The 16,497-nt window shown below is 38.9% G+C and overlaps 1 protein-coding gene across 1 annotated transcript in view; it reads left to right on the top strand.

The window, feature by feature from the left end:
- Window positions 1-1,751, top strand: part of SHISA9 (shisa family member 9) — a 199,607-nt gene extending 197,856 nt beyond the window's left edge. The window contains exon 4 of the mRNA XM_074841025.1: window positions 40-1,751. Coding sequence (XP_074697126.1) covers window positions 40-410 — 371 coding nt within the window. The 3' untranslated portion in view covers window positions 411-1,751. The remainder of the gene's footprint in view (window positions 1-39) is intronic.
- The last annotated feature ends 14,746 nt before the right edge of the window (window positions 1,752-16,497 follow it).

Below are 16,497 nucleotides of genomic sequence, written 5' to 3' on the forward strand. Positions count from 1 at the left end.
TGATTTTTTTTGTCCTCTCCCCCTTTTAAATTCAAACAGCTGACAAAGTCAACGACGACTTCTACACCAAACGCCGACATCTTGCAGAACTGGCTGCCAAGGGGAGCTTGCCACTCCATCCAGTGCGCCTAGATGATGACAGAGCGTACACGATCGACAGTGGCCTAACCAAGCAGAATGGGCAGAAATCCAAAATCACAAAGATCCACACACACCCATTAGGTTACAATTCCCACTACAAGACCTGGGATCCCAACGACCAGTCTCTTAGACGGCAAGCATATGCAAATAAGGGGAAGCATGGTATGGCAGACCCAACGTTAAGCGACCCATTGACAACCCGGAGCCAGCATTACTTGGGCCCACAGCCATACTTCATAACTAACAGCAAGACAGAAGTAACTGTTTGAGTTTGTTTTCCTTCTTTTTTTTTTTTTTAATGACATCCTTTAAAAACCACACACAAATACACATACAACACAAACACTCAACTGAAAGGCAAAAAATAAATTTAAAAATATAAAATAAAATAAAATTAAAAAAAGGAATCAGAAGGAAGGAAGGAATTTCCACCTGGACACTCTTGGTATCCAGCCAACTGTAGGCCGAAGAGTGGGTTAATACCATTCAGCAATACACACTGAAGGTTGAATTATAAACTCCATTTGTACTTCACAATGGAACACAAACCCTTGTGACTAAATTTTTTTACTTGAAACTAAAATCCATGATGAGAAGTAGCACAATCTAGAGAAACTTTATGTCTGCTTAAACATTTACACTATGTTCCTGCCTTGAGACAGAGGAAGAAAGAACAATATACTGTAATATATTATTTCAGAGAAGAATTTTGTATAAAATCTATTAATAATCAATAGACCTGTGAAAAGCCAAGAGCAAACATCTTGGTACAACCCCAAACATCTATTATTGTACCTTCACACCATCCTATAGAAAGCGCAAAAAATATATATACAATAAGGGACAAAGACTCTTTCACAAGGAATTTATGAAGACTGTTATGATTAAGAGCATATGGGACCTTTCTGGCTAGTAGAGAATTCTGCAGGATGATAACAAACAGCAGAAGATTTTATTTCAGTTTACTTCGTTTGATTTGAAATTTCTGGGAACCTCCAACATAAGAAGAGACATATCATATGACACAGAAAGCTGCTGGGGGAATAAGGGCATCAGAATATTCCCCCTCAGTCCTCCTGTTTTCGGGCAGATGGTAACAATTCTCACTTTGCAGACTGTCAGGACTTTTTCTTCACCTAAATGTTTTGCCTATCTTCAACTGCTTCAGACTGAAATTAAGCGTGGGTGGTGCCTTTACTGTATTACTATTGTTCAATGACGGTCTTGTTTCTCAAAGTGACCCCTCTGTTCCTTTATGCTATTTCCTCATGTTTTGCTAAGGATGACAAGGGTTCTGCCCTGCTCAGTCTCCTCTGTTTGTCCCGAAGGGAAACTGGACTACATCTCCACACAGTGGTTTCACAGTCAAGACTATTTAGTTAGCCCCTCCATTTTCCCAATTTAAACTTTTTCCCTCTAGTCTCTCATTTTGTATTTGCTTTTAGCCATGGTAGTTCTTTGTAGTTAACTAAATGTTATATGGTATATTGTCTCTATCTTTTGGCTTTCTATAGTGGCGTTCCCTCTTGGTGGACTATTTGGCGGAAGAGGCTAATGGACTAGCCTCAAACGTCAAAGAGATCTGGGTTTAAACTAAATAAACAATTGGACTCGTGGTCTTGACTGTGGTTCTGATAAGCTGGATGCCTTGTTCATATGAGTAAAACCGCTCTGGAATTGGGCACTGGTAGTAGACTCGCAGTCCTGGGCCTGTAAAGGCTTTGGCACATCCACAAAGAGACAAACAGAGTTGGGATGGGATGGCAGTGCTGCAACAGCCTGATGGCAGGAACACACTCAGTCTTTCACTTAAATTCCTGCCCTTCCCCCAGAACAAGTCATTTGACTAAATCCTAACTAGCTATCTTACTACAGTTGTGTTCTCACCAGCTGTCAATTCTTCTGGAGATTAGTTTTGGAAGGGTATGCAGGGAGGAGTGAGAACTGTTATGTTGTAAGAAGAATTGGAAGTGGCATTTCTTACTGTACTCAACTGACTGGCAGTGTTTTTTCTTAGTCAAGGATGCAAGGGCTAAGAATTTGAAATGTGGTTAAATGGAGAGACCATTTTTTTAGCTATATTGAGATTGATTTGCATCCTGAGAGCACCGACATCTCTCCATAAGCGTGCTGCTAAATTGTATGATCATGTTTTAAGACTATCAGAAGTGGACAAAGCCCACGGGACAAATACTTTGCACACAACCCAGATTCTCCATTATCTTACTTTTTTATTCCTTTAATCTTTATTGCCTTCACAACTGGCTGACTTAATTTGACCCTTTATGGAATGTTGCTGTTACTCCATATGCTTTAGATACACATTACAGCTGCACTCTAATTCACACAGGTTTCGTGTAACTTGAGCATATTTTATGTGGAAATATTTTAGTAACTGTATGTTCTGTAAGTAAACCCGTGTTAATACTTGTTAACTACAGAGTTTATGATACCAATAATACTTCCTACAATAAAATGTTTGTTTGTTTTTTAAGAATGTTTATTTGTAAACATATGTATTCACTATATTAATATGAATTTCTTACCTGGCAATAAAACTGATTCTATGTGAATCCAACCTGCTGCCTCATTCCTAAACTTATATCATTGGGCAATTTTTGAGTATTAACTGAGCTTCTGGAGCCTCTTACTGCAGTGGGGTTCATCTCAGCACAAATGATTTGACTCTGCCATTGGTAGTGTGTGAACTAGAGGTTCCTTGGAAAGCAGCTGCACGTTGTATGCGTTACATATGCGCAGTGCCTGTTACAGACAACATAACATAATGCACACAGGGCATGCAAGCCTTGCAAAGCTCCATGTGCCCTGTAAGCCTCCAAGCACCACACACAGCTTGCCTCACTTGATCAATTATTACAGTTATGAGGAAAGAAAAAAAGGTAAGCATGCACAGGGCCACATCCTGCTCCTTATGAACGCATGGGAGTTCTGCAATAAGCTTCAGCCACATCCCAGGATTGTAATTACCCAGTAAGAACAGATGAAACACTGGTGTATATTGCTTCAAAATTTTTATATGTTCATTACAGAAAAACCTGTACATAACATCTGTGTACCAAGTCTGCTGGAACAGAAAGTCCTTTATGGTACCACTAATAGTACATAAACCTGACAATGAACAGAACCTCAGAAAAGGAGAGTGTTTGTGTAGCTTCTTCTCTTTGCTTTGCTGCAGTGGTATCAGATGAATTTCAGAAGAAACGAAGAATCAGGATACCTAGTTTAGAATCAACTTAGTGCATGACTTGGTGCAAATTCTTTAGACAATTTATGATTCCTAGGAAGCCACGACACAATATCAGAGGGAAAACATTGATTCAGATGTGGCTGGAGTTAGACATTTTAAACAGTAGAAAAGTCTTATTTTCATTATATGCCTTTATGGGTGCCATGAAATAGTCTGTAAAAGCCCCACTTCAAGTTACAGGACCATTTCCCTGCCTCATGCACAACTGCAGAAACAATCTCATTCTGCCAGGGTGCTCAGGAGAGACATAGGGGGTGCAGCCACAGCACCAGAAAAATTTTGGGCAGCCCTGCAACCCACAGGGAAACCTGAGAAGCCCAGGAAGTACAAGCCTAACCTATTGTAGACACAATTTACTGTTACAGTTCTACCACCAACCCATCTATCTCACCTGTTGTTTCCATCCGCAAATTCCTGACTGGAATCACAGATGGCAAAAAGGACAACCACTTCGCTAGCAGAAGTGCCTCTGCATAGGACTTTTGTCTTCCAGATACACAAAAAACCCCCCCTCAAATATACCTGCATCTGATTTTGGTCTCTGCCTGTTTTTTTTGTCTTGTTAGCCTGAACTTTTTGTCACCATGAGCAAGAACTGCACTGGGTTCCCATAAGCATTTCTTCCATAAGGCTCTTTGATATTAACACAGATGCATGACACTACAAACAAAAAAGTGTATTGCCAAGAAATTAATTCCATATGCAGACCTGTGGAGTCTAAAAATGTAAAAGTTATCTGTTTCAGACCCCTTTACCCTGGAAAGATCTGTTCTCATTACTAAATCTTTTAAGCATGATCCTCAGTTTACACAAACTGAAAACATGGTGACAGGATCAGGTTTCACGTCATTCCACACTGTACCTACAGAGTGTTTCCAGGACTCAGACTTTAGATTTTAATAGATCTGGGAAAAGATTCATGCTTTGCTTTATTCTTATAGAACAGTTATTGAATTTTGGGTACTAAATAAATAACCCTAGTCCACCAATCCCCTTTGCACACAGCCCTGCACATTTTATTTAATCCTGGTCTCTATACTTAAATACATGAAGGAATTCCAGTGATAAATACAGTCTTTACTGTAATTATATCATCTTTCTATTTGGCATGGATAATTTTATTTTACTAAAAACAGTTATGGCAGGAAGCATTATTAGATATCATCTCGTATATCACCCAGCACTGACAATGTGAAAATAGGGTGAGTACCACATTTCTAAAAAGTGAGCATTGTTATTTTTGTGAGTGGGAAAATCATATTATTGTGTCTATTGATTATATATGGCTTCAGATAACTTTTGTCATTTATTTCAGCATTAATATAGTACCTATATAGTGGCACAGATGCCATGCTAGCTTGGGTATGAAAGCTGGTTTTAGCCAAAAAAGTCCTGTTCAAGTTATACAGCAACTTGCTCTCTGTATTGCTTCTAAAATACCATTACACGATCAGTAAGAAATAGCTTCCAGGTTACATTAAAATCGCAATTAAAAAAAATAAATTAAACATCCTATATATTAGTTCAATAAAAAAGTCCTAAAGGGATAAAACTATTATTAATGCTGTTGGCTGTATTAAATATCAGAAACTACTCAGAGAATTGCTGGTAATTAATCCTCTAGAAATGAGACTAGTTGGGAGAACAAAATCTGAGGTTTTCCGATTGTAGATAAAGTTATCCATTTACTAGCAGTTTGGCAGAAGATGTAGCATATAAATAATGGCATTATTCCAAAAGTCACCTGGAAACATGACACCATCCTGGTTTGCAAGATGTGCATTACATTAAGTTACATTCCTAGCAGGTTCTGACCATTCTGTCCAGCTGCCACCCACCTGAAGAGATGTGCAAGATGATCCTTCACGCCATATTCTGCAGTTCCACAGAAGTGCGCAGAAGTCTAACCTGACAGTTTAGGATTCAAACTCAAGCTTATCTCTAATATTTGCCCACAACACGAGCAGTGTTTTCTCACAACAGGCTTAATGTCAAGGGGTGACATTAGAAGAGATGAAGAAAGAGACTGCAATGTGAATTTGTCATTGGCAGCTTGGGTTATTACTCACAGAGTGCACCTCTTGTAGCACTCATGCTCTGCTCTAGCAAACTGCACAATCAGCCCAGCTGGCTCTCTTGGTATACATTGTGTAGGACCACGTTTAGGAGGGTAATGGCAGATGAGTGTGACTAATGAGGGAAGATAAACTTCAATGTTTTATGCTAAACCACTAAATCTATTCATTTGAAAAATGTGACATAATAGCACATTAATCTCAGCCTACAGATGGGAAAAAAAAAGAAGAGCCAGCAAATGCTATTACAGCTAAAACCCCACGGGAAAACTTTCAATGTAAACACCAACATACAGCTCTAATTTGAAAAGTGGCTGTAAAAAACAATTCTTGGAATTCATGCTTTAGAGATTTCCAGACTTGAATTTGCTCATTCTGCAAGTAAGATGTGTCCTCATACCTGCCAACTCAATCTGGAACATGAGTGTTAAAGCAGACTTTTCCTCCCCATCCAGCTGCATTAATGAAAGTCAGGACCAAATTAGGATACTGGTTATATCCTGTATCTGCACAAAAGCTGCTGTCAGACAAATGCAGCTGATTGGACCTAATAAACACTTCTGCAGAAGATGCACCACGAAGAATTTGACACACCTCACTCAGCTGTACTGGCCCTACCAAGTTAACAAAATATAACAGATACATTCATCACCAGTGACAAATTATACTTTTTGACACTGGAAGAAAATCAGTCCTGACTAGTTCTTCCTATGTTGGAATCTACCAAATTAACAATGCCTGAACATGCTAGGGCTCCCTGGATAGGCCCTCCTCATCCCAGGATTCCTCTTCTCGCAAGATAATGGCACTGCTTCAAGAGCAAGGTGTTCTCTTCAGTTTCATTTAATTTTTCACCTTCAGAGTTTAGAGCCCCTTTCCGAGAAACAGAAGTTATGGATTCAAGCTTACATGAGGCTGAGACAGGTCTAGAACGCCAATCTATCGCCACTGCTCTGGTTTCACTTAAGAAAAGAATGAGATGCTACTTGTACATAAGTGCACGAAGTAATGTTATAGAAAATCTGGTCCTTCACAGATGCATGAAGAGGCTCTTTGATACCTATCTTTCTCTGCAGGTAACTTGAGGGAAATTTTGCGTCCCAAAACAAAATCGTTTTCCAAAATGCCTTTTTTTTCTTTTAGTAAAGGTAAAATTCATTTTTTTGTCTATCCAGGGCTTTAACAATACACTCACACTGTTACACACACAGTTGTACCTTGTCTAAGTCAATGCTAGCTTCCTTCACTTAGCAACCTTGCCTGTGTTTAAATTGTAAGAGGCATCACTGCTTGTTGATGGGGGTTGATATTGCACTGGCAGAGTTCATCTTCTGAGCCTGCACACCAAGTGTTGTGTGCATCCCTCACAATAAATAAGGCTAGGAGTACAATAGGCTATCAACAGTGCTGATTTCAAATTGAGAGAGAACATCAGGCAGCACCGCTGCTCAGTCTGTGGTTCAGCTACAAACCAGAATTAAAAAATGGGAATAATCACAAGCCTTTTCAGGGGTCATTGGCAGGATTATTTTGTCAAGGAAACAAGTACTACCAAGCAGCAGGTGTGTCAGTGGAGCCACTAATACTCCCTGAGCAGAAACATCTTCTTTTTACTGCATGCAGCTGTTGGCCTCATTTTCACTCTCTGGTATTTGAGCTCACACTAACATTTTGATCACAGTAGTTATTATCTGAGAGACTTTTGCCAATATTAGTGCATATAATTCCCCAAAGTAATTGGTCCCGAAGGGAAAGAGCAGTTTACCTGCTACTTATTATTTCTTTAAGCAACAGAAACATTGCAGAAATATCATAATTGTGCTCTTTTTCTGTGACACAGGTGAAGAGAAAGTAGGTTTTGCTTTGTCCTTACAGGGGTAAGGAGAGAGCTCAAGGATGCCTGCTTTTCTCTCTTTTCAGGGCAGTCTTATACTTTGAGTAGGGATTTTTTCATACACATTCTGCAGGGGACAGCACTGACTACTGAGCACCGAGACATCCTGTTGACTCCCTCACATAATCACGCAGTTGAAAGACACAAAGATAGACTGGACTACTGTGGCATCAGCACTGGCTTTGCCACGTGCCATGGTTTGGTGGCTACTTTCCACCACCCATTTGAAGAGGTCAGAACTGTGTGATATTTTCAAAACTGATGTTCTCCAGTGAACTCCTGCAGTCTTCCTGAGCATCTACTCACACCCAACACCTCATTTGGGCTCTCAGCTTCCACACTGATGTAGTAGTCTCAGAAAAAAACCTTCTCTCTGTGTACACACGTGTATGCGCCCACACATTTTACAAGATTTTCCACATCAGTCACTTGACCTTTGGAGCCTGACTCCCTAAAACATTTGTGTTTGCAACACCATAAAAGGGTAACACCGATTTGGAAAATCCACCTAACTGCCTTGCTACATTTTAGGGGCCTTATCTCACTTTCGAAGGTGGGATCTATATCCCTAATTTACTTCAGTGCTTTTGAAAATGAAATACTAAAGAATGTGACATTCTAAAGAAGAGACAGTCTAAACTTCAGGGATGAAAAGTGTCCTTTAAGGCTGTAATGTATTTTACCATTACTGCTTGGGGAATGATAATACTAAGAATGATAGAGAGCAACTTGACAGGATCCATTAAGGCAGAGACAGCTTGTGTATGCTCTTATGTGCAAGACTCTGCACGAGTCAGCCTATGCAGAGCAAACTGTTCTGGATTTTACTAACAGTGATTTATGAATTTGGTTTTTCTTCTGTTCTAAGAGATGCATCTAAAAAGCACAAGGCTAAGAGTGCTCGTAACAAAGGTGTCCTGTTGAACACAGCAAGAGATACAACATTGTACAACAGTAAAGGCCCTCATCCTGTACTGCTGAGTTAGTAGTAGGTTTGTCAGTGTGCAGAAGACCAAAACCCACAAACAACACACATTCATTCTTTGATATGCAAAATTTTTTAAGCTTCACTACAAGTGATTTTTTTTTAATCAAACACCAACTAAATGGCATGAGAAAGGAAATGCAGCAGATACACGGCAGGATTGCAGAGATCTCCTGGACTCAGCCAGTGTTGAGACTGCAGTTCAACAAAATAATGGCTGCAACATTGCCTTGTAGCAAAATGCAATTATCCTGCCAGGATCTCATCTACCTGGTTGTCTCGTAACTTTGACACAGTTCATAATGACTAGGGAAGACTCCCCTCTCAGGCTGTTGCTTGGCTTCAATGCGCACATTCAAAGTCCTTGTGAAAGACAGCTACTACAGCCAATAGGATACTGAAGTCTACATAAAATCAAAGTGCAGGTATAAAAATTATCACTTCCTACAAACAGCATCAAAATATACTGAGTTTTGAGTCCCAGTTCCAATTTCCTTGTGATTTGCTGCCTAGCTTCTTCGAAGCTCCTACCTTAGACACTCCTTAGCTTCTTTGACTTTTAGTTAACATTTGGTTGCTTACCTATTAAGATAATTTTCTGTTTCTACACAAAATGAGTGCCACACTAAATACTAGTAGTCCTCATGATGCTACCTCATTGTGCACAATTTATTTTATTATTATTTTTTTAGGTGAGATATCATTCTCCAAAGACAGCAGTATTAGATGAGTACTCAGCAGGAAATGTCCCTTTTATCACCTCCCTGATAATCACAGTTCAGTTATCTTTGGGGTTGCACTTCCTTGACAGGTTAGTAATGGAAAAGTTTACTTTTTTTAAAAGCTCCTATATACACTACAAAAGCTATTCTGCCATTTTAAACATGTTTCTTTTCATAATAGGAAGAGAATACACATATATTTGCAAAAAGATTATGTCTGTGTGGAGTGTGAGTAAACAGGTGGAAGAGAGAGGACGCTACACTTAAGTAAAGAGATAATATAGAGTCTTTTACCAGCTCAAATCCCATTCTCCATATCTGTAATATTACAGCCACAACCATTGTATAATAATACTTTCTCATACAAAAGTACTACAGAGGTTGAAGTGTAGCCAATGCATTTAATCAACTTCAGGGAAAGATGAAGTTGACTTTTCAATAATGACTTTCCAATATGTTCTATTATATTTGTTCACTCTTCAATAGTGACCTTTTAGGATGGGTCAGAGTTTCAGAAAAAGATAAGATACAAAACTGCATAGCTAGTCTTTGTAAAATATTACAGTAATCAGTAGCCTTGAAAACTCTTTTCTCTTGTCTTATCTGAAAATGGGAGGAATAGGTACTGCACCTCATATACATATATATGAGAAAAGAAGCAGACAAACACAGGCAAGACAGCACAGTGTGCAACACCTCCTGTTAATGCTGTCAGCATTACAGAACACTAGCCAAAGAGCATATTACCAATGTTAACAGAAGCAAGCCTGCATTAATGTTTAAGCAGACAGAGAGCATTGCTTTGTAAAGACATGATGTTATTTTTTTCCTCTCTTCTCTGCACTGGCTTTGGGGTTTGAGTGTTTCTGTTTGGCTGGTTGATTTTGGGTTTGTTAATATCAGCATGGCCATATTCCTGTCAAGAGAAAGGTTACAAAACTAACTGACGAAAGCTGCAGTAAGAAAAAAGATACAGAATTGATAGTGCCGCCTGTTAATAACTACAGAAGTTTTACACCATCTGCTAATTTCCCCTTTGTCAGCTGCAGGAGGGAACCACATGAGAGATACCATAATAAACAGAGGTATTTTTTCCCTCTTGGAGATCATAAGTCTCCAGAACCTGTGGCATATATGTTCACTTACACTCAAGCTGTTAATATATACAAGTGAGAAGAGAACCAGTATTTTTATCAATGTGGAATAGCAGCTGAGACAGACAACACAACCTCCGCAGAGGGACATATCCATATGTTATACAATAAGGAATGCCAGAAAAATAATACAGTGCTGGGGCTTGTCTTGGAGAACCCTATTCAAAGGCATTTTAACTGGAGGTCAAAAAACCATTGTCCATAAAGACTCTGCAAAAACTGACATAGCATGAGATCTTAGAAAAAAAAAATTTGGAATGTACATGCTCTACATTAATTCCCAGACCTGCTTCTGTTATCCAGTTAGGACATACACTACCTCCTGTCAAAGCCCTGCTATGCATATACTATATTTCTTGATCTCTTCTGTTGCCTAGTAAAGGTTTTTGAATTTGCTGCCAATGCAACCCCTGAAGCACAGATGGGAAAAAGCATCTTATCTCCTAACATACTATTCCATATCATGTTTTCTATTTTCAAGCTGTACAATCTCTCAAGCTGTATGACATGCCTGTTTCCCTTGGGAGACTACTTCACATACACACAGAATCCCAATACCCTTTGTGCATATTTCTGAATATAAGGCTTGAAGCTGTGATGGAGAAAGGAGCCCTCTGCTCTCATCTGTTTTCATCTCCTTCTTCCAGCAACAGGAGGAAGACTTGCCAGAAAGCTGTTTTATTATGTTTCTCATCCAAAACTTCAGACTGACTGAGGTGCTAGCAGGGAAGGCACTTTTGGCACTCTGTTGGTGAGCATAGAAAGTATCTCCTAGAGCATCCCAATCAGAGGTGTAGATTTCTGTCCTGAAATTTACCCAGTGACATTTTATAAGTCAGCTGCTTATTTCTAATGGTAAGGACTCCAATCACAAAGATGGCAAGTAGCAGTAGATATCATTCACTTGATCAAGACTTCCGATTCTGGCGTGTGTCACGTTCTCATAAGAAATTTGAGAAATTAGCCTACTGTAAAGTATGACCATAATGGAACAACACCGTTATCAGTAAGACTTTAATAAACCACAAAGAGGAATCAAACAACATTCTTCAAAAGTTTACTTTAAAATATCAAAACATATTTGTATTTCACTGCCTAAGTCAGTAAGGAAAAGCAGTATGTTTACAGGTAAATCCCCTCAGCTTAATAAAGGAAAGCAAAATAAGAATCAGGAAGTGTTCACCATATATTGCGGTGGTATGAAATAAATAGGATGGAGCACTGAAGAATAATGTACAGTATCATATACATGCAGTCATTATATGTTATAAGTAGAGATCTGCAAAATGGGTCTGGGAATTACATCACTATACAAACTGACTATGAGTCAAGAAAATCAGACAGGCCAAACAGGAAAATCACATTAAGTAATCTTCCCCCTCCGCCCAGAGGTAATAAAAGTCTCAGCTAAATTACTGTACCAAGCCTTCCAGAGAGATAAGGGTCAGCTGGAGAGTACCAGGTTATTGTAATCAGTTATTACTTAAACAATCAGTATGAATAAGCAGAGGTGTAGAGAAAACAAACTGTGAGGAAAACAATGAAAAAACTACAGTTTATGCTACAGAACAGACAACTGAAGAGAGATACTATGTACAGATTATATAATTTGTAACAAAGGGTCACTGAAAAGAGGATAAAACAGTTCATATCTAGTGGAAACAGAACACTGAAAGAGTTAGGTCTCTTTTCACAGAAAGAGTGGTCAGACAGTGGAATAGGCTGCCCAGGGAGGTGGTGGAGTCACCATCCCTGGGTGTGTTTAAGGGTCGTTCGGATGAGATGTTGGGGGATGTGGTGTAGGGGAGAACTTTGTAGAGTAGGGCCGATGGTTGGACTCGATGATCCCAAGGGTCTTTTCCAACCTGAATGATTCTGTGATTCTGCGAAATAGCGTGCGGAAATTTATAAATGACTCCAGAAATGAGAAGCAGCAATGGTCAGATGATTAGAAATTATGAAGAGAGCAAAAGCCAAGATAAAATAAAACTTTGTTATTTGGGAGAGTATTTCTTCCTTTTATTCTAGAGAAAAGACAGCTATGGAGAGACGTAATTACATCTATGTAAAGAGTTGCTGAGAAGAGGAAAATAATATATCCCACTGGAGACAGAAAAAAAAAATCTAGTTGGTGTAAGGACAATTTAGGCAATTATTAGAAGAAAAACCTTTAGAAAGGCATGGAATAGCAAGCAGTGAAACGGATTATATACAGAGTGGAGTTTCCATTGCTAAATTATTTTAAAGAAACATTGAACTGATTCTGTCAAGAATGATTTAGATATTGTTGAACCTTCTTGAAGAAGAAAGATGGACTAGATAATCTTTGAAAGTCCATTACAACTCTTCTATTATTTTTATTTCAAGGCCCACAGCAAAGGTGGGACAGAAAATCTACTCCCCTAGGAATGAGGTTTTTCCTCACATTTCTGTTATCAGTTAGTAGCAGATGAAAGCTGTCGTTAGGTATCTGTCAAGGTATCTGAGGTTTCCCCGGTGTTGCTACACTGCAATTGCAAATCAGTGCATAATGTTCTCTGGACAGACTTGTATAGTGGCTAAAAGTGCATCTATTTGGACACACTACAGACTGTCTGGAAATAAAGAATCCTGAGGCACAAACTATTCTAACTGTGTTATTATGTATTACTAATATAAGCTTCATTAATATTTTTGAGAGTAGCTCTTCCATTCCATGTCCTTACTTGGCAGTCAGCCACAGTCTCTAAAAGGCCAAAATCCTGATCTCCAATATAACATCCCACACAGATGATGTGATCTCAGAGGTAAGGAAAGAACCTGCCTCTACAAGTCAGCTTACAGCTACAATCTCAATAAATCATGCCTCTGAATTCCAAGAAAGCATTTGAAAGGGTAGAAGAGAACAGAAGGGAGGTAGAAAGGTTTTGAACCAAGAAGTAAGATTGGGCTTGCAAAAACCATGGGTTTCATTTCCTGGTCTGAAATGGACTTCCTATGTCATTTAGGATGAATCGCTTCCTTTTGTGTGGTATTAGTTCACTTTAAAAGTGGGGATAAAAATAACCTAGCTGTAATTTGACTGTCAGTTTCCTGGGACAAACAGTCTAGCCCATACTATTTAGAGAGAAAGGAAAGGAATATATACCAAATTGCTCCCAGTAGATTTCATACACAAACTCTAGTCAGTCCTGGGAAGCACGCATAGAGTTAAAGCTCCAAACAGATAAATTCACTAAGAATTTAAGCAATGATGTCACTGTGACCAAAAGCTGGCCTTAAGATAAATAAATGCGCTTTCAGTATTCCCTGCAATCATTTGCTGTCCCTTGGCACCCACATGAAATCACAATGCTTTGTAATTACAGATAAAAGGGATTTGACATGAAGGCTCTCCAAACAAGTCAAACATCCTGGAAAGTAAGAAAAAAAAGATGCAACAACTTGCTTGCATGCTCATTCTCCAGACTTGAGAATAACCATCAAGACAATTTTCTTATTATTAGCTGCTGTTCAGAAATCAGTACTAGATTCATTAGTTAAATTGGTAGGCTTTCCCAGACAAAAAGAAAATTATGGAAAGAAGAGGATTTGAGAATAAATTAGCCAGAGTGTAACAATGTCACAAACATGAAACTCTACAGCTCTGGTATGTAGAAATTACACAAAAAAAATCTAACAAAAGATACATTCCAAGCATAACTGAATAACTTAAAGTGTAACCTCCCATTCTTCTGACAGCACAGAGGATGGACTCGTTTAATGAAGCAAATACTCTTCTGAGAAAGATTACAGGGATGCAACAGAAAAAAAAATAAGGAAACCCAATGCACTGCTCTGTAACTTAAAACCAGCTCTAAATTATATTTGAGGAAATGTTGCCATCACCCTACAAAGGCCAGGATGAAAAAAGGTGGCCTAGAGTCTTTCTCCTCCTATTATCCTAAGCCATGATCATAATACATATGTGAAAATTCTTAATAATTACCACTGTAAACACTGTTACATGTCATTACATGTCAAACACTGGTACATGTCAGTAACATGTTTAAAACAATTAGTTTGGGGTTTGTTAGTTGTCCACATGCAACAGCACAGAGCTCACTGCGCTCTGAGGGTAACCCTCTCAGGGTTAATTTTGCAAGTATTTACGTTTTTGGGCTGGTTTTGAGTTCTGTGCTGCTGCCTACATAAGACCCTTGGTTGCAGCAGAGATTTGTAAAAACTAGTGAGACTGACAGAAGAGACTTCTTTCCTGTTTTGGGAAACTCCAGTGATCCAAGCTATTGTTATTAACCCACTACAGAGAAAAGCACTATAAAATAAATGTAAGTTGAATTTATATTAATAGTACAGATGTGCATGTAAAAAGCATAGCCCAAAGTCATACATATAAAGCATGCCTGTATACATTTTTATTGATGAAGTAGAAAAACTGTTTAAAAATCTAATTGCAAGTACCTCACAGCTGCAACAAAAAAAACCCAAGCATGTTAATTCTTTTCACAGTGAGTTCACCATTAGGAAATGAGGAACACTTTAGGAAACTCAAATTAGCAGTAGCTATGATTATTTTTACTTTTATCCCTTAAAGCCTTTTCTAAAAAATTAAAAAATTCTGTTTTATAGGATGAACTGTTTCCTCCCAGGTATTTTATCTTTTAAACGTGAAATACGTTAGCTTAAATAATACAAACTACAGATGTGACTGCAAACATGCATCTGAAAAAAAAGTAATCATTACCTAGTCTGAAGTTCACACAAGTTTTAGCCATTAATTTTCTATCTGCTGTCAATGCTTTCTTTGATGTTGTTTTCCCTTGCTGTTTGTATGAGAATCACTGTCTTCAGTTTTGTAAATCAGTGTCATGATCTCAACTAGTAGAGTGTTATGAGGTGTGTTAAAAGAGTATTATTAAATAGGACTTTTATTCTGATTTGTACTGATGAGAATCCATCTCCCCCTCAGAGTTAGTTTTAGCTGGAGTAGAGTTGATTTTCTTCATAGTAGGTAGTATGGGGCCATGTTTTGGATTTGTGCTGGGAACAGTGTTGATAACACAGGGATGTTTTGTTGCTGCTGAGCAGCACTTACACAGAGCCAAGGCCTTTTCTGCCTCTCACCCCACCCCACCAGTGAGCAGGCTGGGGGTGCACAAGAAGCTGGGAGGGGACACAGCCGGGACAGCTGACCCCGACTGACCCAAGGGACATCCCAGCCCATGTGGCATCGTGCTCAGCAGATAAAGCTGGGGGAGAAGGAGGGAGGGGGGGATGTTCGGAGTGATGGCGTTTGTCTTCCCAAGTCACCGTTACGTGTGATGGAGCCCGGCTGTCCTGGGGATGGCTGAGCCCCTGCCTGCCCATGGGAAGTGGGGAATGAATTCCTTGGTTTGCTTTGCTTGCACGTGCAGCTTTTGCTTTATCTGTTAAACTGTCTTTATCTCAGTCCATGAGTTTTCTCACTTCTATTCTTCTGATTCTCTCCCCCATCTCACTGGGGGGAGTGAGCAAGCGGCTGTGTGAGGCTTAGTTGCTAGCTGGGGTTAAAGCACAATACCTTGACAGACTGTAGGAGAAACTGCTATATATGCTAAAGAAATGCCATATTTCTTTTTATTTTGTATTTTTATTACCACCTATAGGCAACCATACTCCATAAACACTCTAAATCTGGTTGAATACAATTGTATATAAAATACAAAAAACACCTCTACATGTTGCTGTGCAACTTAAAGATAGCTTGTTGATCTCATGACACTACAGAATTGGTCACTTAATATTTGTAAATGTAAATGTAAAACAATTATTCAGCTATTTCATAGGGAAAGTGGTGATATTTGCTGAATAACGCTGGCAATCATAATTTAAGGAGTTTATATGCATGAGCTTGACTCTTAGCAAGAAACAGATTGCTAAAAGAAGTCTAAATTGGAATTATATTTTAAAAATCATTGTAAATTCTAGACAAACCTACTAAAATGCTTCACTGCCAATACCAGCAGGATCACTTCAAAGATATTTATTTCAAGAAGAGGCAGCATCATGCCCAAATGTAATCCTTACAGATACTTTCCTACTGACCTCCATAAGGATTAGCCCACACCTGATGACTCTTACTCCACAAGATATTTAAGCACATGCCTTATATCTGACAGTTATCTGATAGTTAAGGGCAGAGGCTCTGGACTTAAAGCTAAACAAGTTCTTAAGCATCTTATGGCCCTGGGCTCTAGCTGAGAAAATACCTTTCTGAAACATGTGGAGTTATTTAAATCA

Source organism: Strix aluco, chromosome 15 (assembly GCF_031877795.1).
Source record: "Strix aluco isolate bStrAlu1 chromosome 15, bStrAlu1.hap1, whole genome shotgun sequence".
Taxonomy (NCBI): Eukaryota; Metazoa; Chordata; class Aves; order Strigiformes; family Strigidae; genus Strix; species Strix aluco.